This window comes from Erinaceus europaeus, chromosome 6 (genome assembly GCF_950295315.1).
Source record: "Erinaceus europaeus chromosome 6, mEriEur2.1, whole genome shotgun sequence".
Taxonomy (NCBI): Eukaryota; Metazoa; Chordata; class Mammalia; order Eulipotyphla; family Erinaceidae; genus Erinaceus; species Erinaceus europaeus.
The window spans coordinates 16240278-16264810 of NC_080167.1; the positions used below are offsets into that span (position 1 = coordinate 16240278).

Consider the following 24533-nt stretch of genomic DNA (forward strand, 5'->3'; position numbering starts at 1 on the left):
AGTTCAAAGACTTGTACCAGAAAACAAATTTAAAATTAATTGTATTTTTATGAAACAGATACTTTAGTGCAATGGTGTCTTTTCCTCTCTCTCTCTCTCTCTCTCTCTCCTTCTCTCTCTCTTTTGCTGTCTCTCTATCTTTGTTTCTGTCATCTGAAAAAGTTAGTTTTGGGGGGGGTCGAGCGGTGGCACAGTAGGTTAAGCGCATGTGGCGCAAAGCACAGGGACCGGCATAAGAATCCCGGTTCGAGCCCCCGGCTCCCCACCTGCAGGGGAATCGCTTCACAGGCGGTGAAGCAGGTCTGCAGGTGTCTGTCTTTCTCTCCCCTTCTCTGTCTTCCCCTCCTCTCTCCATTTCTCTTTGTCCTATCCAACAACGAATTGCGTCAACAAGGGCAATACTAATAACCACAACGAAGCTACAACAAGGGCAACAAAAGGGGGGAAAAATGGCCTCCAGGAGCGGTGGATTCATGGTGCAGGCACCGAGCCCAGCAATAACCCTGGAGGAGGAAAAGAAAAAAAAAACAGTTAGTTTTGGGTGGTGAAGCCCTGGTGATGACAAGAAGGAGATAGAGAGGAGAGTGGGAAAGATAGAGGAAGGGAAAGACAGAAAGAGAGAGAATTAAAGCACTGTTCTACTATATATGTTTCTTCCACTTGTTCTTTTTTTTTTTTTTTTTTTTGCCTCCAGGGTTATCTCTGGGGCTCTGTGCCTGCACTTGAATTCACTGTTCCTGGAGGCTATTTTTTTCCTTTTTGTTGCCCTTCTTGTTTATCATTGTTGTTATTATTGTTGTTGGATAGGACAGAGAGAAATCAAGAAAGGACAGGAAGACAGGGAGGGGGAAAGAAAGATAGACATCTGCAGACCTGCTTCACCACTTGTGAAGTGACACCTCCTGCAAGTGGGGAGCCTGGGGCTCAAACTGAGATCCTTAGGCCAGTCCCTGCTCTTAGAGCCATGTGTGCTTAACCTGCTGAGCTACCACCTGGCCCCCTGTTCTGTCTTTTTTGTTTTTTGTTTTTGTTTTTTATCTCTTATACGCAAGGTATGTGCTCCGCTACTGAGTAATCTCTCCAACCCCCAGAAAAAAATATTAAAATTATGCTTATGGAAAAATAATTTGATTCACTTAGAAATGATAGACCAACAATGACTGCTTCATTTAAAATTAATATTTTATAAGAAGTTCAAACTAACTGTAAGCCACTGGAAAATCGGTACAATTTTATTTATTTCTTTATTTAAATTTTTATTTATTTGTTAGGACAGAAACTGAGAGGGAAAGGGAGATAGAGAAGGATAGAGAAAGAAAGATACCTGCAGACCTGCTTCACTTCCAGTGAAGCTTCTCTCCTGCAAATGGGGACTAGGGGTTTTGAACCTATGTCCTTATACATAGTGATTTGTGTGCTTAACTAGGTGGGCCACCGCCCATTCAAACTAAGGCTGGGGAATAGCATAACATTTATGCAAAAGACTTACATGCCCGAGACTCCAAGTTTCCAGGTTCAATCCCCAGCACTACCATAGGATTAGAGGGGTACAACTCCATACACTTCCCACCAGAACTCTGTATCCCATCCCTTCCCCTGATAGCTTTCCTATTCTTTAACCCTCTGGGAGTATGGACCCAAGGTCATTGTGGGATGCAGAAGGTGGAAGGTCCGGCTTCTGTAATTGCTTCCCTGCTGAACATGGGCATTGACAGGTTGATCCATACTCCCAGCTTGTCTCTCTCTTTCCCTAGTGGGGAAGGGCTCTGGGGAAGCAGAGCTCCAGAACACATTGGTGGGATTGTCTGTCCAGGGGAGTCTGGTCAGCATCATGTTAGCATCTGGAACCTGGTGGCTGAAAAGAGAGTTAACATACAAAGCCAAACAAATTGTTGAGCAATCATGGACCTAAGGGATGGAGTAGTGCAGATGAAGTTTTGAGGGGGTCCTCAATTTTGTAGATGGCTAGAAGGCATATTTCAGTTAGATTCCAAAGGGCCTGTGGGTATACTAGTTTTTTTGGGTTTTTTTTTGTTGTTGTTCTTTTTTTTTTTTTTGCCCCTGAGCCTGAAATCTGATGTGCCAGTGGATCCAAGTTATTGTCTGGGAAGATGATATCATGGCTGGAAAAAGGACCAGAAAGCTGGATCAGGGAAGAGAGTAGCTAGCTCCCTAATATGGGAAAGGGGTATAAATATTGTTGATTGTAAACTCCATCAATTTGATGTGATCTGGGGCCCATATTCAGCTTAGGAGCCCATGTGACCTCTGCATAACTGTAGATCTGAGCTCACATTCTGTGGTCCTGAGTAGGAACATTCCATGCTGCCCCAATATCGACCCATCTTCCTCAGGGGTAGCATAGAGTATGTTGTCCAGCCTCCCTTCGGAGGATGGAACATTCTCTACCATTGTTGATCCAAGTTGAGGGTAAGGTCCTATGAGGGCCCACAAAAGGGTCTATTTTGTTGTTCCTGATAGAAATGACTGGTAACAATGGAGAGAGGAATTTATTCGAGGTCTAGGCCCATCAACTCTGTTTGGGAGTCTCAGGATTCTCCGATTAAGGCCCCAGCTAGTACAGATCTTTATAGAGCATTTTAGTTAGTTCTCCCCCCCACTAAAGCACTACTCAGCTTTGATTTATGGTAGTGTTGGGAATTGAGCCTGGGACCTTGGAGCCTCAAGCGTGAATACCTACTGTATAAGCTACTATGCTACCATCCTGGCCCAGACTGTCTACTTTCTGTGGATTCTTATTTACCAATTCCTAATATTGATTTCCATGCACTAACTCTAGGAATACTGAAGTACTCACCTTTCAGAAAATGTTTGTGGTCCTTGTAAAAGAAAAATCTCTGTGGCTGAGAGCTAGCTCACTTGGTCGAGCACACAGCTTTCCATGCCACAGGTTTCTTCTTCTTTTTTTAAAATAATTTTTTCTAATTTTTTATTAGTGATTTAATAATGACTAATAATATTGTGGGACTTCGAGTGATTGAGGGAAGTGAAATAGGAAGTAGGTGATGAGGATATCTGTAAATTTTTTCCATCTGATGAGGATATAGTCAGAATCAGAGTAAAGCTTTTTCCAGCTTTTTAAAAATAATTTATTTATTTTTAATCTTATTTATTTACTATTGGCTAGAGACTGGAGAGACACACCTGCAGTCCTGCTTCACCACTGCTCCTTGAGGCCATTTTTCCCGTTTTGTTGCCCTTGTTGTCATGATTATTACTGTTGTCATTGCTGTTATTGTTGGATAAGACAGAGAAAAATTGAGAGGAAGGGAGATAGAGAGGAGGAGAGAAAGACTGACACCTGCAGACTTGCTTCACCGCCCATGAATCGACCCCCCTGCAGGTGGGGAGCTGGGGGGGGGACTTGAACCAGGATCCTTAAGCTGGTCCTTGTGCTTTGCGCCATGTGCGCTTTAAGCTGCTGCACTATAGCCCGACCCCCTATTCTGCAATTTTTAAAGTGAGGAATGAGGGGAAATTTTTTTACCTGAGTATTAAACTGTTGGAAATGAAGAGGTTTGTGTTGGCATAGATGATAAAAATATTTTAATTACATTTGTTCTTAAATAGCAGAGAGAGAAAAAAGGAAAGATGAGTTACTTGATATCGCAAAGTCAAAACAAGAACGCACCAACGCAGAACTGCATAATCTGAGACAGGTATGTCCTAGTTAGATCTATGTAAACGTCAAGTGGAAAACGTTTGTGGATAAACATCACATTAGGAGAATTGCTCTTTGATCTTGTTTATAATACTTGCGTATTCCTAAGGACATTATAGGGATGTGACATTTAGTGTAGTGCATAGGGTCTTGTTCATGTTAATGAAGTGTATGTGACTAATTAAACCAACAAATTTCAGCACTAACATGGGAAGAATAAAAGCAAGCATATTTCTCTAATTGATATCTGATCTATTCTAGCATATAAAATGCCAAGCTGTTGACTCAGTTTAGTTTTGTTGTCACAGTCTACACTGATTTCTCAATACCTATGACAGATTTACGTGAAGCAACAGAGTGATCTGCAGTTTCTTAATTTCAATGTAGAAAATTCTCAAGAATTAATACATATATATGACTCAAAGATGGAGAGAACAAAGGCTTTGGATTCCAGGTAATCTTGATAAGATGCTATTAAAGTGATCTCATATGCCTGTCCTTGTGCTTTGCGCCACGTGCGCTTAATCCACTGCACTACTCCCCGACTCCCCCCTTTTTTATATTTATTTATTTTCCCATTTGTTGCCCTTGTTGTTTTTATTATTGTTGTAGTTATTGTTGTAATTGATGTCGTTCATTGTTGGATAAGACAAAGAGAAATGGAGAGAGGAGGGGAAGAAAGAGAGGGGGAGAGTGTTGGTATGCAAAGATAGACACCTGCACACCTGCTTCACCACCCATGAAGCGACCCCCCTGCAGGTAGGGAGCCGGAGACTTGAACCGGAATCCTTATGCTGGTCCTAGAGTTGCTCGACATGTGCACTTAACCTGCTGCACAACAGCCCGACTCCCCTTTTAAAAATATTTTTAATTATCTATATTTATTTGATCAGCCAGAAATCGAGAGGAAGGGGGATATAGAGAGGGAAAGAGACAGAGAGATGAAAGAGACAGAGAGCACTGCTTCGCCACTTGTGAAGCTTTTCTCCTACAGGTGGAAACTGGGGGCTTGAACCTGGGTCCCTGTGGATTGTAACATGTGCACTCAACCAGGTACACCACCACCTAGCCCTTAGGGTTGAGTTTTCCAAGGAAGTGGAACTATATGGGTCAGAATGCCTGAATACAGGTACACAAAAACCTTAAAAGAACATTTATTTATTAGAAGGGTTACTATATATAATATTCTTAATTTTTATTCTATACACGTGTCATTTTTACTACAGATCAGCTTTCTTTTCCTCTTTTTTATTGTTGTAGTTGTTGTTGTTGTTGTTGTCATTGTTGGGTAGGACAGAGAGAAATGTAGAGAGCAGGGGAAAACAGGGGGAGAGAAAGACAGACACCTGTAGACCTGCTTCACCACTTGTGAAGTGACTCCCCTGCAAATGGGGAGCCGGGGGCTTGAACCAGGACCCTTATGCCTGTCCTTGTGCTTGGTGCCACGTGCACTTAACCCTCAACTCCCCAGATCAGCTTTCAATATATAGCTACTCAAGTGTCCAGCATATGCATGGGACAGTGGTCAATGCAATGTAAACACGTTCAGCAACTGCTCCTTAAGCTCTCTGCCCTGAGTCTTCATCAGCTTTAACTCTGACTTTACTTCTCTTTACTTTGAAACAGAAATATAAAAGGAAGTAGGTTAAGTAATTATACAGCACTAAATATATATTAGAGTGGTAGAGATTAAACACATGGCCTCTATTACAAACATAAGTTTATAAGAAGACAGGATCCATCCATGAAACAGTGAACAATATATTCATAAGGATATTTACTGTGTGGTTAATTAGATGATCTATATGGTAAGATCATGACTTACAATATGGACAGTAAGTCCAGTGAGAGGTAAGAAAGGGAAAGTGAATGTGGGAAACTGGTCAGGAGGACTTCCTGGAGGAAGAAGGGCTCAAGTTGGGCTTGGAAGAAAGAAAAATAACCTATTTTATATTACATTTCAGATAAATAGGATTTAGCTTGTGTAATAAGGCTTGGGTGGAATATTTAGGATGCCAGTATAAAATGTGTATATAACTTCCATTTCTTTTGTAATGCCACCATAGCAGAGACATGTGTTTATCAGACCTTGAATCTATACACCCAAAAACTGATGTTAAGAGAGAGAAAAATCAGAAGTCACCAGTAAAGGAACAAAAATTTGAGACTTTGTTGGTTCAGCAAAATCAGTCAGACAAGAGCTCTTGTGATATATGCAAAGAGAAGAAACTGCAGGTTAATACTTCACTTGAGGAAAACAGTGTAATTGCTTTGTCATCTCTGTTTACAAAAGACTCATCGGAGAAGTGCAGGTCTTGGTCTCTGGGAGGAAAACTCCAGATTGAACCGGAAAACAAAGGGACATTACGTAAGATCCATGAAAAATCCTTAAAAGGTCATGGAATTGAGACTCAGAATAGGGAGAAACAAATCTCAGAAACATCTTCATCTGATGAAAAGCAGTGGCACGATATCAGTGTTTACCTGGGCCTGGCCAACTGCTCAGGTTCAAAACAACCAGAAAAGCTGGATGTCGAATGTCAAGATCACGTGGCCAAGTCTGGTGTCTTGGGTTGCCATAAAAATGAAGGCTGTGTGGGTGAAAGTAACACGTGTGAAGCCAAGTGTTGTCACCCAAGCAACTTTGTAATTGAAGCCCCAGGTCACATGTCTGACATGGAGTGGATGAGTATTTTCAAGCCTTCTAAAGTGCAAAGAATTGTTCGCCACAAATCTGTGTGCACTTGTTCAGGAAGTGCCAGTGGAACAAAATATAACTCCTCGACAAGGTTAGTTATGTTATACTATTGTCAACACCTCCTGGGAGGTTACTAACCTACAGTGTTTACAATTATAAAGGGCTTCAGTAGCCACCTTACTTTGACATTACACCTGATTTAAATGGAAAGCAGTGTTTGCAAACAGAAATCACGTTTGAGACCAACTGTTTATTCTTTTTATCACAGCATAGATTGTGGAGTTTTTGATTGTGCAAAGAGGCTACATCACATACCAATGAAAAGTCTGTACCTGGCACAACTTCTGAGATAAATGTTTTGCTAAAAAACAAAGCTTTTCTTGTCATGAGTTGGGCAAATATGTTTTACTTAAAAACAAAATGGGGTGGGGTGGAAGACTCCTCACTAGGTAGGGTGCGTCCCTTGCATTTCATGCAGTCCCCACCCTGCCATCACATGAGAGTGCCATAACACCTGGGGGAAAGCTTTCCCTCTCCTCAACATCTATATAGTAAGTGTTGGTCCAAGAATGGTGAAATCAAGCATGTTCAAGGCCCTAGCACAGCCTCCCAAAATGAAACTGGTAGGTCACTTTGAAGGGTAGAATGTGTTCAGGGACACTCCTCATCCAGAATTACCTGGCATATTTAATGTACAACTGCTTCTGTGCCAGTAGTCACTTTACATTTGTCATACTATTTTTGAGAATATTTGTATATAACCAAATGGAGAAACTTATTGTTATTTTGTCTTGATGAGGTGTCAGGCAATGAACCCAGGGTCTCACATTTGTGCAACATGGCTGAGCCACCTCCCCAGCTATTTTTTATTCTATGTTATTGTTTTTTATCATATTTTAAAATATGTATTTATTTATTTTGATAGGGCAGAGGAAAACTGAGAGAGGAGGGGAAAGAGAGAGAGATACCTTCTGCCCTGCTTCACCACTCATGAAGCTGCTTCACCCTCCACCCTGTACATGGGGACTGGGGGCTTGAACTCAGGCCCTTGTATATAGTAACTTGTGTGCTCAACCAGATGCACCACCAACTTGCCCCTTATTATTTTATTTTTTAAAAGATTTATTTTTATATTCATTGAGAGAGAAGAGAAAAGGAGAGAGGAGACCAGAGAACTGTTCCCTTCTGACATAAAGTGGTGCCAGGAATTGAACCTGTGATCTCTAAGGCCTCAGGCTGAACTATCTCCCCAGCCCTATTCTGTTTCTAGAGAGAAGGAAGAGAGAAAGAGGGACATAAAGGCACCACCACCCATGAGTCCCTTGATGCTGTCCTTGGTGCTCCCATGTAGTGCTGAGGACCAAAACCAGGGCCTCAAGCATAGAAGGCATACACTTTGCTGCTGAGCCACTGCCCAAACACCAAAGACAATAGTTTTTTCAAGAGTAGAAAATGGATTAGTTATTACCATATTCTGCATAAACTGGGCATGTATTATTGTGAGAACTGCTGAATCTTGTGGTTCAGTGTTGCTATAATAATGTCTGCTATTTTTAAATAAAACCTAGCTCTTCAGTCTTAAAGTACAGAAAGGATAAGGTTTCTATATTGAGAGACTTATTTTAATCAGCACATTGACTTTCAAAGGACTTTATGATTAAAATTACTTTCTGGTATTTACATTATTTGGATTATTCTTTGGCCCTTCCAGACACCTGAGTCATTTAAAAATTAGAAGTTATTATGTCAATTGTGAAATTTTTAAAATGGTTGTCACACTAAATGTCATCTCTTCATTATTTGATTTTTAAAGTTCATCTTTAGATAATTGCTCATAGCAGAAGGGCACAATTGCATACTTTTTGGTATTGAACAAGAACATGCATATATTAAGGGGGAAGCTTGTATGAACTATCTTTAAGAGCATAGTGGGCATATATTAAATTTAATGTATGAAAAGCACTCAAGTTAAAATTCAGAATTTACTTCCAAGGCCCTTTAAAAAATCTAATAACTTAAAAACACTTCATGAAAGAGACCAGAGCCCTGTTTCAACATTTGCAGTGCCTAGAATTAAATGCACACATGCCCTGTGCTCTTCCAACTGAACTATCTCCCTAGTCACCCAAGACCCTTTTGACCTCTCTGGCTTGAAATGACTGAAGTGACTTTTCGTCAGCTAGCACATGCCACAGGCATTGCCTAGAAAATATGTCATTAAGTACATATATATATATATATTTTTTTTTCCTCCAGGGTTATTGCTGGGCTCGGTGCCTGCACCATGAATCCACCGCTCCTGGAGGCCATTTTTTCCCCCTTTTGTTGCCCTTGTTGTTTTAGCCTCATTGTGGTTATTATTATTACCATTGTTGATGTTGTTCGTTTTTGGATAGGACAGAGAGAAATAGAGAGAGGAGGGGAAGACAGAGAGGGGGAGAGAAAGACAGACACCTGCAGACCTGCTTCACCACCTGTGAAGCGACTCCCCTGCAGGTGGGGAACCGGGGGCTCGAACCGAGATCCTTACTGGGGTCCTTGCGCTTTGCGCCACGTGGGCTTAACCCACTGCGCCACCGCCCGACCCCCAAGTATATATATTTTTTAAAGATAGGTCTTTCTACTTCTGTGTAGGTTATAATGACTTGTGCACCTGCTTTATGGTCTAAGATGTTCACATTTATACCATCATTCCATTTGTTGAAGAAGCTTTGCAGCAGAGATAGAAACTAGGGCAACCTGCTCTCATGTAGTTATAGGTTATGTGGGAGGAAGTGGTTCCAGTGCCTCTGGGTTATTCAGTTCAGCTTTTGTTATTAAACCCTGCTTTGAACCCAAACTGTAATACCATAACCAGAAGCTTGGCTCCATGTATCTATTTTTCTTTCCCCACTGAGTACCTGTAGAAGAATTAATGAACCGGGAGTCGGGCGGTGGTGCAGTGGGTTGAGCGCAGGTGGCGCAAAGCGCAGGGACTGGCGTAAGGATCCCGGTTCGAGCCCCCGGCTCCCCACCTGCAGGGGAGTCGCTTCACGGGCGGTGAAGCAGGTCTGCAGGTGTCTATCTTTCTCTCCCCTCTCTCTCTGTCTTCCCCTCCTCTCTCCATTTCTCTCTGTCCTATCCAACAACAAAGCAACGTCAACAATGGCAATAATAACCGCAACGAGGCTGCAACAACTAGGGCAACAAAAGGGGGGAAAAAAGGCCTCCAGGAGCGGTGGATTCATGGTGCAGGCACCGAGCCCAGCAATAACCCTGGAGGAAAAAAAAAAGAAGAATTAATGAACCACAAAAAATGCCATTCCACTTTCACAAAAGGAGAGAAAAATGTTAACAAAAATCATTCATTCAGACTAAAAACCCAGTATATTTCTCCCCTTGTTATCTCTCAGCAGGACTCCAAGGATGCTAGGTCTGTATATGATCAAATACCTAATATAAACCAGCATAGTATTTACATATAACCTATGCACACCTTTAAATAGTCTCTGTATTGCTTCTGATACCTAGTACTATGTAAATAGCTGTTTTGCTGTTTAGGGAATATCATATTACTTAGGCAAATAACAAGGGAAAAATCTATTCATTACAGAGGCAACCACCAATCATGGTAGGCTTGACTACATAGTAGGCCATTTTGATACACAGATGGTTGATTCCAAAGACTCAAGAGCTATGGATAGGGAAGGTTGATGCTATTTTCACACATCTAACCATCTACCATGTTAAAATTTCCCTTCCTTTCAGATGATCTTGTTTCTTGAACCTTATTTTGTGAGTGGGGGGTTGGGGATTGAGAGAAATCCTCTATTTTATAGTTAACCCTTTAAGAATTTTGTTTTTTTAATATTAAAAAACTTATTTATTATTGGATAGAGACAGAGAAATTGAGAGGGGAGGTGAAGATAGAGAGAGAGGGAGACAGACACCTGCAGCCCTGCTTCACCACTCATGAAGCTTTCTCCCTACAAGTGGGGACCAGGGGCTTGACCATGTCCTCATGCATTGTAATGTGTGCACTTAACCAGGTTTGCCATCGCCTGGCTCTAATTTTTTTTTTTAATATTTACTTTATTTATTTATTCCCTTTTGTTGCCCTTGTTGTTTTATTGTTGTAGTTATTATTGTTGTTGTCGTTGTTGGATAGGACAGAGAGAAATGGAGAGAGGGAGGGGAAGACAGAGAGGAGGAGAGAAAGATAGATACCTGCACACCTGCTTCACCGCCTGTGAAGCGACTCCCCTGCAGGTGGGGAGCCGGGGTTCGAACCGGGATCCTTATGCCGGTCCTTATGCCGGTCCTTGTGCTTTGCACCACCTGCGCTTAGCCCGCTGCACTACAGCCCGACTCCCCCAAATTTTGTTTTAATTCTTACTGCAAAGGATTTGCATTGATTTATTAGTGATTTACAAAATTACAAAATAGCAGGGATACAATTCCACATTGTTCCTACCACCAGAGTACAATATCCCCATTCCCTCCATTAGAAACTGCAGTGGTTCTAACAAGGTCATATATATGGGTTGGCTATTATTTTTATAAATAAGTAAATAAATAGATCCGGTCATTTTTTTCTATGGCTCTGTCTTCTCTTCCTTTTTAAATCATACCTATACCTATTACTACTTCTGAATGTTTTTCTCTTTTTCCTCTTCTCTCTCTTTCTGAAATTGTGTTTCTGAGCCCTCTAGTCATCTTCCCCTAACATTTCTCCCCCTCTGGGAGTATGTACCAAAATCCTTTTGGGGCTTCAGAATGTGGAAGGTCTGCTTCTCTGATGGACATGGTATTGGTTGGTCAGTCCATACCCCCAGCCTGTTTCTATCTTTCCCTAGTGGGGTAGGGCTATGGAGAGGTGAGGTTCTGGGGCACATCGGTGAGGTTCTCTACTCATGAAGTTCAATATGGAATCATAGTAGCATCTACAACTTGGTGGCTAAAAGGCAGTACGTTATAAGGCAGAACAAAATGTTTAATAAATAGGAACCCAAAAAGTAGGAATAGAGCAGGTAAGAATAGGGATTTTATGGTGGTAAGAAGCTAGGAAGTTCCAACAAAGACAACAATAATAACTACAACAATAAAACAACAAGGGCATCAAAAGGGAATAAATAAATAAATAAATAAATAAATACTAGGAAGTACCCATATCTGCAACTTTGGGGGAACTGCAGCAGCTTACAATGGAGGAATTAGGGATCCAGAACCCTGGTGGTGGAAACAGTGTGGAGTTGTACCCCTGTTATCTTGTAATTTTGTAAATCAATATTAAATTACTAATAATAATTCAAAAAAGAAGCTAGGAAGTCCATTTTAGATATGTTCCTAGGGACCTATGACTTTAGTGATTTTTGCCTGAGTAACATGGAGGTAGGCTAAAAATATTTTCTGGGAAGATGGTATCAGAGTTGAGAAGAGAACTAGAAAGCTAGATTAGGGCAGAGAGTAGCTCCCAAGCTCAAAGAAAATGTCTGAGTATAATTAACTGTTTACCCCATTAATCTGACCCAGGACTCATGTATATTCATATTTATCACAGGACCTTATGTAACCTCCAAGTCCCTGTCAGTCTGAGCTTGCAGTCCATGGTCACAGAGGGAAACATTCTAGGCTGTATGCACTTCAGGACCCGTCTTCCTCAAGTGGCAGAGTAGGCTTACCCAGCTTTCCTTTGGATAGTAGAGCAGTCCCTGCCATTGCTACTTGATAGTGAGGGCAAAGTCCTGGAGAGACCCTTAAAAAGGCTTATGATGGCCCCTGATAAAAATGACCAGTGATGGTGGAGAGGGGTCTGTTTGAGGTCTAGGCCCATCATATCTATGGGGAAATCCTAAAATTCCCTAATTTAGGCTCCAAGTGATGGGGTGGTCTGGTAGCGACTAAAGAAGCCATCATTAAGTGAGCCAGTCTTTTGCCCTTTTCCAGCTTTTGTAGTCCCTTCTTTATCTGATGAGCTTGGATTTTTCTCCCAGCTGTTAAAGCATTGAGTGTCATTTTTTGTATCCAAATTGGGTGATAGCATCTGGCCGCAAGTTGGGGAGGAAATACACCTGGGATTTTAGTAGGGTCCAAGTTAGCCTCAAGTCTTACTGCATTTACTTGTTTGATTATTCTAATAGAGGTGTCACAGGGACAATAATTGCCCTTTATTTGATATAATTTTTTTTTTTTTGCCAGGGAGCCAGGTGGTGGCACACCTGGTTAAGTGCACACATTACAATGTGCAAGGACCAGGGGCTTGAACCTGCAGGGGAAAAGCTTCATGAGTGGTGAAGCAGGGCTACAGGTGTCTCTCTGACTCTCTCCCTCTCTCTATCTACCCCCTCAATTTCTTTGTCTCTATCCAATAATAAGGAAGTAAAAATAATGTTAAAAAAAATTAAAGGGAGTCAGGCAGTAGCGTAGTGGGTTAAGCGCAGGTGGCACAAAGTGCAAAGACCAGCGTAAGGATCCCGGTCCAAGCCTCTGGCTCTCTACCTGCATGCTTCACATTCGGTGAAGGGCATTGCTTCACAATAGGTGAAGCAGGTCTGCAGGTGTCTGTCTTTTTCTCGCCTCTCTGTCTTCCCCTCCTCTCTCCATTTCTCTCTGTCCTATCCAACAATGATGACAACAATAATAACTACAACAATAAAACAAGGGCAACAAAAGGGAATAAATAAATATTAAAAAAAGATTTAAAATGTTTTAAAGATTATAAAGGAGAAATGTTACTAATGTACCAACTACTGTATTTTACTGTTGACTATAAACTATTAATCCCCCCCAATAAGGAAAAAAAGAAAAGATTATCAAGGGGTGACAACAATGCTGATGCTCTCAGAAGAGATTAGGAGATATACTTTCTTTTGTGTAGTTAGTTGAGTAGATAGAGTGATTGAAGGATGTGAGGTAGAAGGTAGGAGAGGAGGGTGTCTAGGCCTAAATAATAAATGTTTGACTAGAGAATTTACGGTGCCTTCTTTAAGCCATTCTACTAGACTTCCAAGCTTATTATGTCTAAGTTAATCATGGAGGACTATTAAGCATGTTTACTTTGAGGTATATAGTTGCCCCTATCTTATGGATATGTGTATACATGTACCCAGTCCCCTAGGCCCTAGCCTGTATCTAGAATCTGTAACTTTGTTGCAGAGTGTGCCATCTGAAATGGAACTGGGTATTCTCATGTGTTAGGAAAGATTCACCAGATTATTGGAGTTGGAAGGCTGACAGCAGAGGCTTGCCGTCTCTGGATATAATCCAAAGCAAAAAGGCAGTGACAGCATACTGTGGCATGGTAACACTGGTTGTGTTGATTTAATTGAGGTCAGTAGAGGCAGTAGAAAAGGGTAAAGGATTGAGAGGAGAGGCATTAAGAAATACAAGCAAAGGGAATCAGGCAGTAGCTCAGCAGGTTAAGCACAGGTGGCACAAAGCAAAAGGACCAGCATAAGGATCCCGGTTCGAGAACCTGGCTCCCCACCTGCCGAGTGTCGCTTCACAAGTAGCGAAGCAGGTCTGCAGGTGTCTATCTTTCTCTCCCCCTTTCTGTCTTCCCCTCCTCTCTCCATTTCTCTCTGTCCTATCTAACAACAATGACATCAATAACTACAACAATAAAATAACAAGGGCAACAAAAGAGAGTAAATAAATAAATAAATATTTTTTAAAAATACAAGCAAAGTCCCAGAAATTACTGGATTGAGGAAAATGGTGTTTTTTTTTTTTTTTTTTTTTTTTTTTTAACAAGAATGGGGAAGGTTCCTTAGGGTCTTAGAGTTTAAAAAGGCTACAGGTAAGTTATAATTATAACTAAGTTAGTTGGGAGCTTGTTTTTCTTTGAAAAGCCTATGGTTAGGATTTGTCATACTGTATCTGGCCTCACCATGCTTTATGTCATTTAATGATGTCAACTAATAATAATACCTTAGATGTTGACAGGAACAAATGATTCTAACATACCTGATCTAAAGTTGTAGGTAACTTAGTACTTTTTTTAAAAAAAAAGTTATTTTTAGAAATGCTTTAACAATTTAATCCCAGTGTCAGAGGTCAGTTTACAAATTTGAAATAATAAATGGTTAGACTAAAGGAATGTATACTCAGAACTAAAATCTGGGCAGTTAAAGAACTTGAAGTATTTGATCTATCTCCCCCTGACATATTGAATTAATGGTAGATTATAAGATCATGAGTTAATAGGAGTATAGTTTCACACTGCTCCCACCACCGAGGGTCTGTGTTCCCACCCCATCCTCCTATGGAAGACATGAAAACTCCCCTGCCCCCAATACTTCCATGCCATACACAAACCCAGTCCAAGTTCTGCTTTGTCTTTCCCCCTTCTGTTCTTATTTTTTCAACCTGTCTGTGAGTGGAATCATCCCATATTCATCCTTTTATTTCTGGCTTAACTAACTTAACATGATTACTTCAAGCTCTGTGGCTTAGTGAGTTTCTGAACAAATCCTGGTTGTATTCATTGAGCTTTCAGGTGATTTTTTTCCTTTTTGTTACTGTTTTTTCTAGTTGCACAGGACAGCAGTCTGAAACAACTTTAGCCTATAGCCACCCCTCTGGGAATTCTCAATTTATAATATTCTATTCAAATATATAATATTCTACTCAAGTTGGAGCATCTTCACTATAAAAGGACAGGAGAGGACTGGGAAGACAGCATAATGGTCATGCAAAAAGACTTTTGTGCCTAAGGCACCACAGAGCCCAGATTCGATCCCCAAAACCACCATAAGCCATACCTGAGTAGTGCGCCAGTGAAAAGAAAAGGAATTTGGGAGGTAGCTTACTCAGTAGAGTGCACACTTTGCTATGTGTGGGGACCTGCGGTTTTTGCTTTGTTTGTTTTTGCCCTCCAAGGTTATTGCTGGAGCTCAGTGCTGGCACGCGAATCCATTGCTCCTGGCGGTCATCTTTTCAATTTTATTAGGTAGGACAGAGAGAAACTGAGAGGGGAAGGGGAGGTACAGAGGGAGAGAGAAAGATAAGACATCTACAGACCTGCTTTGCCACTCGTGAAGCATTCTCCCCTGCACTTGCAGGTGGGGAGCCGGGGGCTTGAAGCTGGATCCTTGAGCGGGCCCTTGTGCTCATTACTATGTGTACTTAGCTAGGTGTGCCACCGCATGGCCCCTGGGGACCTGGGTTTGAGCCCCAGTACCACATAGGAGCATTATGCATTGGGGAAGCTTCACAAGCAATAGAGCTTTTCTGTTGTGTCTCTTCTCTCTTGTCTCTTTCAGGGAAGAGAGAGAGAAAGAGGAGGGGAGCTCCCCTGGGGCAGTGGAAAGGAAGCCCTGACAGCAAAATTAATTACATAAATGAATAAAAATTAAAAAGAAAGACATCCGAATCTTTTTGTCTACTATACACTACATATCCACTGCTCCTGCAGGCCATCCCCCCCCCGTTTTTGTTGCCATTGCTGTTGTTATTGTTGAATAGGAGAGAGAGAAATTGAGAGAGGAGGGGGAAAGAAAGATACACACCTGCAGACCTGTTTCACTGAAGCGACCCCCTGCAGAAGGGGAGTCGGGGACTTGAACGGGGATACCTGCGCCAGTCCTTGAGCTTTGCACCATGTGCACTTAATCAGCTCCATTACCACCTGGCCCCCACTGCTATGAGTTTTTAAGTGTGAATATAAGGGGTGCAGGGGTCGATAGCATAATGGTTATGCAAAGAGACTCACATACCTGAGGCACCTAAGTCCCAGGTTCAATCCCCCATAAGCACCACCATAAGCCAGAACTGATAGGTAAAAAACAAGCAATAAGTGTGAATATTAGGGAACTGTGTCTGATACTGTGTTAAGATATTTGTTTGTTGATTCACAGTGAGGTCATAGCCATCCAGCATACCCACTGTCTGGGCTCTTCAAAATCAGCCTCAAGAGAGGATGAGAAGTTCACAGAGACCGAGTCCTCTTCTGATAAAAACAACTCAACTAAGATTTTGTTAGTCAACCAAGATTCATCACTGCCCACTGAAAAGGTTTGTACTGTGTTACCCAGAAATCCCCAGCTTATTCAAGTAAGATTTCTCCCAACATCCATGCTTCCATGGAACTAATGCTAATGTGCTTAATATTCACCCTTTTCTTATTTATTTATTTATTTCCTTTTGTTGCCCTTGTTGTTTTCTTGTTGTAGTTATTGTTGTCGTCGTTGTTGAATAGGACAGAGAGAAATGGAGAGAAGATGGGAAGACAGAGAGGGAGAGAGAAAGATAGACACTTGCAGACCTGCTTCACCACCTGTGAAGCGACTCCCCTCCAGGTGGGAAGCCGAGGGCTGGAACTGGGATCCTTAGGCCGGTCCTTGCACTTCGTGCCATGTGCGCTTAACCCGCTGCGCTACCGGCCCAATTCCACATATTTACCCTTTTCTAAATTACAAGACTTCAAGATTCTTTTAAAGCAATCTATTTTTTTTCCTTTCAAGAATAATTGTACTTCTTTTGGCACCTAATACTTTCTCATGGTGAAAAAAAATTCACACATAAATATGACTGGGGCTGTGTCTTAATGATAGAATGCCAGCTTTGTATTAATCTCTAGCACCAAAATGAAATGAGACAATGCAGAAGCATGCACCCCAAAAATATTGCCCAACTTCTGTGAGCTCAGTCACTCCTTCCTCCAAATACCTGCCCTTCCCCCTGCAGTCTCCATGGAGACACTGGTGAGCTTACTTGTCTCTGTAGCAAACGCATATTGATGAATATATAACATAAATGGAAGTGTGGTTATATAAGAAAAGCTCGTTTTTTTAAAAAAAAATCATTTTATTGGGGGGCTAAGGGTTTACAGTACAGCTGTTGGTCATGGGTATAATTTTTCGTCTCCGCATGACAGGTGTCTGCAGAACATTCTCATCCCAATTTAGGTCCTTTCCCACCACCACACAATGGGAAAGTTTCACAAACAGTGAAACAGTGTTATGGTGTCTTTCCTTTTCTCTGCCTCTTTCTCTGTCTCTTTCTCTCTCTTTTTTAATAAATATTTTAAATATTTATTTATTTCCTTTTGTTGCCCTTGTTTTATTGTTGTTGTCGTTGTTGGATAGGACAGAGAGAAATGAAGAAAGGAGGGAAAGACAGAGAGGGGGAGAGAAAGATAGACACCTGCAGACCTGCTTCACCGCTTAATGAAGCAACTCCCCTGTAGGTGGGGAGCCAGGGGATCAAACTGGGATCCTTATACTAGTCCTTGTACTTTGCGCCACGTACACTTAACCCACTGCGCTACCGCCCAACTCCCTCTCTCTCTTTTTAAAACTTATTTATTATTTGATAAAACAGTAGGGAAACTGAGAGGAAAGGATGTTAGAGAGGGAAAGAGAGGCTGAGAGACACCTGAAGTCCTCGTCACCACTCATGAAGCTCTCCCCTGAAGGTGGGGGCAGGGGGCTTGAATCCAGGTCCTTGTGCACTGTAACATGTTTCCTTAACCAGGTGCACCATTACCTGGAGCCAGCCCTCTGTCTTTCACCCTGTATCTGGAAGAGAAAAATAAAAGTCTGCCAGGAATGGGAGTCAGGTGGTAGCCCAGCAGGTTGAGCGCATGTGGCATAAAGAGCAAGGACCAGTATTGTTGGTATGCTTTTAAAAACCCCTTCTGTTTCATTTGGTTTAAATCCCCCCTGCTTAACACTATTCTATTTACATAACTACTTCATTCTATTTACATAACCTCTCTTAACAAGCACCACCTTCCCTCCAGGGCATTGGTGGTTTAGTGGTAAAATTCTCACCTGCTCCACCCCCTCTCCTTGTCACACCCTGATCCTCTTCTTGTCACACCCTGATTTTCACCAGTCACTTTTCTCTCCACCCTCTCTGCATCACATCCTGTTCCCACCCTACTTGGGAAGTATATATAAAGACAACATTGTTCGTTTTAGTTAGTTGTTAGTTTAGTCTAGCTTGGTATAGATTGCGCTGCTTCCTGCATGAATAAAGAGATACTGCGTACAGCTCAACCATGAGTCCCTGGTCGTCTGTCTCCCGTCAGTGAAGCTCAGCCCGACACAGCGTAAGGACCCCAGTTCGAGCCCCTGGCTCCTCACCTGCAGGGGAGTCACTTCACAGGCGGTGAAGCAGGTCTGCAGGTGTCTCTCTTTCTCTCCCACTCTGTCTTCCCCTCCTCTCTCCATTTCTCTCTGTCCTGTCTAACAACAGTGACATCAATAACAACAATAATAACTACAACAACAATGAAAAACATCAAGGGCAACAAAAGGGAAAATAAATAAATAAAATTTTTTTAAAAAGTCTGCCAGGAAGTGGTGGGATCCACATAGGCACAGAAACAAATTACAGTTGCTTGCCCTAATTAAGATATCCTATGTTTTGGCCCCTCATGGATATTTCATGAGTGTTACAACTTTTTTGTGTGTGTGTTTGTTGGCATAATGCTGACAGGTAAAACTGACAGAGTAATTAAAAATAGTTGTATTCTATTCACATCAAGAGACTATTTTCTTGCTGAATTGAATAGTCAGTCAGAACTGCTCCATCAATTGAAACAAAGTTATAAATACATGGCAGATTACCCCATGAAAAGTTATACAACGTTATTAGTCATTAAGGAAATGCAAATTAGAACCAGAGTAAAATTCTTCATTCTTACTAGACGTTTAAAATTTTGAAATTGACTATACCAAGTATTGACCAGAATCTGGATCAACAGGAACTTTCTGTTACTGATGGTTGATGGTGTGAATGTAAATAGTACAGCCACTTAGGTTGTTTGTTATAAAGTTAAATGCTCACTGGGGCTGGGCAGTGACACACCTGGTTGAGTGCACACGTTATCTTGCACAAGGAGCCAGGTTCAAGCCCTCAGTCTCTACCAATGGGGGAAAGCTTTACTAGCAGTGAAGCAATGCTATAGGTATCTCTTTCTCTTTCTCTTCTCAATTCCTCTCTGTTCTATTAAATGAAATAAAAAAATAAATGTTAAAAAATTTAAAGTTAAATACTCACTTATCTCAGCCTGGAAGGTGGTGCAGTGATAAGCCTTGAACTCTCAAACATAGGGTCCCAAGTTCAATCAAACATATCCCTCATTAATTACTAATAAAATAAATTTTTAAGTAATAATTAAATAAATAAGTAAATATTTACCATATCACACATACCATCCATTACTAAGGACTTGGAAACATGTCCACAGGAAGAATTGTACACAAATGTCCAGCAGAATATTTGGTTTTATTTGTTTGTGTTTGCTTTCTTTTTTGCCACACGGGCTTTCACAGCTGCTCGGTACCTGCACAATGACTCACTCCACTGCTCCTGATGGTTTTTTGGCCTTTTTTTTTTTTTTTTTAAGATAGAAACATAGAGGTTGGGGACTGGGCGGTGCACCAGGTTAAGCTCATATAGTACTAAGTGCAAGGACAGTGCAAGGATCCAGGTTTGAGCCTTAGGCTCCCCAACTGCAGGGGGTCGCTTCACAAGCAGTGAAACAGGTCTGTAGATGTTCTCTGTCTCTCTTCCTCTCTATCTCCCCCTCCCCTCTCAATTTTTCTCTGTCCAATCCAATGAAAATGAAAATTGGCTGCCAAAAGCAGTATATTCTAGTGCCAACACCGACCCCCCCCCCCCAGCGATAACCCTGGAAGGCAAAAAAAAAAAAAAAAAAAGAGAGAGAGAGATGTGAGAGAGAAAGAAAGAGACCACAGCATTGAAACTTCCTTCGATATAGTGGGGGCTGGGCTTAAACCTGGGTTGTGCACATGACAGAGCAGTGCACTATCCAAGTGAGCTATTTCACCAGCACCAGGCTGTGTATCTGTGCTAGTTGGAATCTAGAAATAACCCAAATAGACACCAGTGGGTGAATAAACAAACTGGAGTATATCCACACAATAGAGAATTTCTTAACAAAAAAATATATGTAACAGGGCTGAGTGGTAGTGTACCAAATTAAGCACACATAGTACAAAGTGCAAGGACAGTGTCCAAGGATCCCAGTTCAAGCCCCTGGCTCCTTACCTGCAAGTGGGGTGGGGGGAATCGCTTCACAAGTGGTGAAGCAGGTCTGCAGGTGTCTATCTTTCTCTCCCCCTTTCTGCCTTCCCCTCCTCTCTCAATTTTTCTCTGACCTATCCTATATATATATAATGACCTCCAAGAACAGTAGATTTGGACCGAGCTCCAGAGATAACTCTGGAGAAAAAAACAAAAACAAAAAGGTAAAGCTGGTGGGAAAATGTGTGGAATTTTACCCCCTCTTATCTTATGGTTTTGTCAGTATTTTATTTTTTTTTAATTTTTTATTTAAGAAAGGATTAATGAACAAAAACATAAGGTAGGAGGGGTACAACTCCACACAATTCCCACCACCCAATCTCCATAACCCACCCCCTCCCATGATAGCTTTCCCATTCTCTATCCCTCTGGGAGCATGGACCCAGGGTCGTTGAGGGTTGCAGAAGGTAGAAGGTCTGGCTTCTGTAATTGCTTCCCCGCTGAACATGGGCGTTGACTGGTCGGTCCATACTCCCAGTCTGCCTCTCTCTTTCCCTAGTAGGATGGGTCTCTGGGGAAGCGGAGCTCCAGGACATATTGGTGGGGTCTTCAATCCAGGGAAGCCTGGCCAGCATCCTGGGAGTATTTTCTATTTTATAAATAAATCAAATTAAAGGTAAAGCTTAAGATAATTATACTGATGAAGAAACCAACTAGACAGGAAGCAGGGAAATAGCTTAGCAGAAAGCACAAGCTTCCATATATGAGGTCTGTCAGACACCAGAGCTGAACAGTGCTCTGGTTTCTCTCTCATATAACAAACAGTTAAAAAAAAAAAAAAAAAACTCAGCAAAGGGGAGTCAGGCGGTAGTGCAGCGGGTTAAGTGCACGTGGCGCAAAGTGCAAGAAAAGGCATAAAGATCCCGAGCCCCCGGCTCCCCACCTGCAGGGGGAGTCACTTCACAGGTAGTGAAGCAGGTCTGCAGGTGTCTATCTTTCTCCCTCTCTGTCTTCCCCTCCTCTCTCCATTTCTCTCTTTCCTATCCAACAACGAATGACATCATCAACAACAATAATAACCAAAACAAGGTTACAACAAGGGCAACAAAAGGGGGAAAAATGGCCTCCAGGAGCAGTGGATTCATGGTGCAGGCACTGAGCCCCAGCAATAACCCTGGAGGCAAAAAAAAAAAAAAAAAAAAAAGCTAAGCAAGGCAGACAAACCCATAAACATTTTATTCATATAAAACCCAAGGAAATACAAAGACTGGGAACCGAAGATGTCTGGGACTGAGGGGTAGGGTGCACAGGAGCAGGAATTGCCACAGGGCCTCGGTGTGACTGGTTGTGATGACTAAAATCCTTGTCACGGTAAGGATGTTTCATAGGTGTGCACATTAGTCAAAACTCATTACAGTATATATGTTAATTGTATAGTTAAGTGTGGGTCAATTATACCTCAAGGTCATTATTTTTTAAGTTATGAGGAAGAATATTAGCTATTATCTTTTTTTTAACTCTTAGGATGCTCTTTTTCAATATTTATACCTATGTCCTGAGGCAGACTGTGACATTGCTTATCTATATCGTCCACACATATAGATGTGTGGGTTTTTTAAAGTTTTATTATTATTTATTTTCCCTTTTGTTTCCCTTGTTGTTTTATTGTTGTTGTAGTTATTATTGTTGTTGATGTTGTCATTGTTAGATAGGACAGAGAGAAATGGAGAGAGGGGGAGAGAAAGATAGACACCTGCTGACCTACTTCACTACTTGTGAAGCGACCTACAGGTGAGGATCCTTATGCCGGGTCCTTGTGCTTCGAGCCACGTGTACTTAGCCCACTGCGCTACTGCCCAACCCCCTAGATGTATGTTTATATTTATATGTGTTGTTTATTTTAATTAATTAATTAATTAAACACCATCCATATCCAGGTTAGTAATAATCATTGTCCCTGGAAAATTAGAAATTAAATTTTCTTCATGAGAAAAAAGTTCTGGGAACTTCTGAGAGCAGTTGGCATGCTAAAAATTCAGATCCCAAAGTAAAAAATTAACCCAGACTCCCCACCTGCAGGGGGGTTGCTTCACAAGCGGTGAAGCAGGTCTGCAGGTGTCTTATCTTTTTCTCCCTGTCTTCCCCTCCTCTCTCCATTTCTCTCTGTCCTATCCTACAGCGATGACAACAACAATAACTACAAGGGCAACAAAAGGGAGTAAATAAATAAATATTTAAAAACATTAACCCAGAACAAACCAAGACACATTTCCACACATTTTTCAGCACCAGGACTTGGTATTCCACCACTGCCTTTCCCCTCATTCCTTTTAAAAGTGTTTGTGTGTGTGTGTGTGTGTGTGTGTGTGTGTGTGTGTGTGTGTGTGTGTGTGTGTGTGTGTAGACAGACAGAGACTGAGAGGGACAACAGTACTGTATCACTTAGGTAGCTTCCTCTGGTTTTGTGGTGCTCTCACATGCTGTCAGGGTTCAAATCCATAGATTTGTACATGGTAAGGTATGTGCCCTGCCAGTGAACTCTCTCTCATCTTCCTCCATTTATATTTTAAAATGTATTCATTAATAATAGGGAGAGAGAACCAGAGCGTCACTCTAGTACATGCAATGCCAAGGATCAAACTCAAGCCACATTTCTTAGAGACAGAGAGGTAGAAAGGCAGAGAGAATGAAAGAGACTACAGTACCAAAGCTTCCTTCCGATGTTTTTGGTAGATTTTAAAAATATTTATTTATTTATTTAATAGAGACAGAAATTGAGAAGGAAGGGAAGGGGGAGACAGATACCGATAGTACTACTTCACCCCTCATTAAGCTACCCCTCTACAAGTGGGGACCTGGGGCTTGAACCTGGGTCCTTGCACATGGCAACATGTGTGCTCCACTGGGTGTTCCACCACCTGACCCCAGAAGATTCCTTCAATATAATGGGAGCCAGGCTCGAATCGAACCTGGACTGTCAGCAAATCAATGCACTAAGTGAGCAATTTTGTTGACCTTTGCTATTTTTTTAAGTTTTTTTTTCTTTATTGGGAGTTTAATGTTTTACAGTTGACAGTAAATACAATAGTTTGTACATGCATAACATTTCTCAGTTTTCCACCCAACAATATAACCTCCACTAGGTCCTCTGCCATCCTGTTGCAGGACCTGAACTCTCCCTTTCACCCACCCCAGTCTTTTACTGTGGTGCAATACAGCAACTAAGTTTAAGTTTTGTTTGCTTGTTTTGCCTCCAGGGTTATCACTGGGGCTCAGTGCCTGCACTGTGAATCCACTGCTTCCTGGAAGCCATTTTCCCCCATTTTTCTTGCTTTTGTTGTTGTTATTGTTATTGCTGTTGTTGGATAGGACAGAGAGAAATTGAGAGAGGAGAGGAAGACAGAGAGGGAGAGAGAAAGATAGAAAGCTGCAGACCTGCTTCACCATTTGTGAAGCAACCTCCCTGCAGATGGGAATCCAGGGGCTCCAACTGGGATCCTTACAACGGTCCTGGCGCTTGGCACCATGTGTACTTAACCCACTGCACTACTGCCTGGCCCCCAAGCTTAGGTTTTAAAGTTGCAGTTTGAAAGCATTTGACATGATAATTATGGCCTTAGATAGTTGATTTAGGAGAGCTACACAATGCCCTGGATTCTTTTATCATGTATCTGTTAACTATTGATAGCTGTAAATTCCACATAAGGCAGACTTGGTAATCTTCATAGTTAATGTCCTTTTGCATTAAGGACATTGTACCTAAAGCCAAAGTAATATTAATGTAAATATTAATCATTTGTGTTAGTAACATTGTCTATGTAAACATGAATGTGTGAGAAATGCTTGATTTAATGAAGACTTAGCTTGTGTTATCTTTCCAGGATGATTTTTCTCCCACAAGTAAACTTCAGCGTTTGCTGGCAGAATCTCGTCAGATGGTGACGGATCTGGCGCTGAGTACTCTGCTCCCCATCAGCTCTGAGAGCCTCAACAGCAGTGGCCTAAATGTACGTGGTTAATTTTATGTTAAAACAAAAGTTTCTTGTGTGAGGGACATAGCATAGTGGTTTTGCAAAAAACTTTCATGTTTGAGGCTCCCAAATCCCAGGTTCAATCCCACCCTTACCACCATAAACCAGAGCTTAGTAGTGCTCTGGTTAAAAAAAAAAAAAAAAA

The 24533-nt window shown here is 41.6% G+C and overlaps 1 protein-coding gene across 6 annotated transcripts in view; it reads left to right on the forward strand.

Annotated features, from left to right (window-relative positions):
• Nucleotides 1-24533, forward strand: part of CCDC62 (coiled-coil domain containing 62) — a 65528-nt gene that overhangs the window by 25749 nt on the left and 15246 nt on the right. For 3 of the 6 annotated variants that reach the window (XM_060193182.1, XM_060193181.1, XM_060193186.1), the window contains exons 7-11: nucleotides 3592-3680; nucleotides 4021-4136; nucleotides 5749-6471; nucleotides 16217-16373; nucleotides 24239-24364. In XM_060193182.1, the coding sequence (XP_060049165.1) occupies nucleotides 3592-3680; nucleotides 4021-4136; nucleotides 5749-6471; nucleotides 16217-16373; nucleotides 24239-24364 (1211 nt within the window). The remainder of the gene's footprint in view (nucleotides 1-3591; nucleotides 3681-4020; nucleotides 4137-5748; nucleotides 6472-16216; nucleotides 16374-24238; nucleotides 24365-24533) is intronic. The other 3 variants (XM_060193184.1, XM_060193185.1, XM_060193187.1) reach the window with 3 other exon arrangements.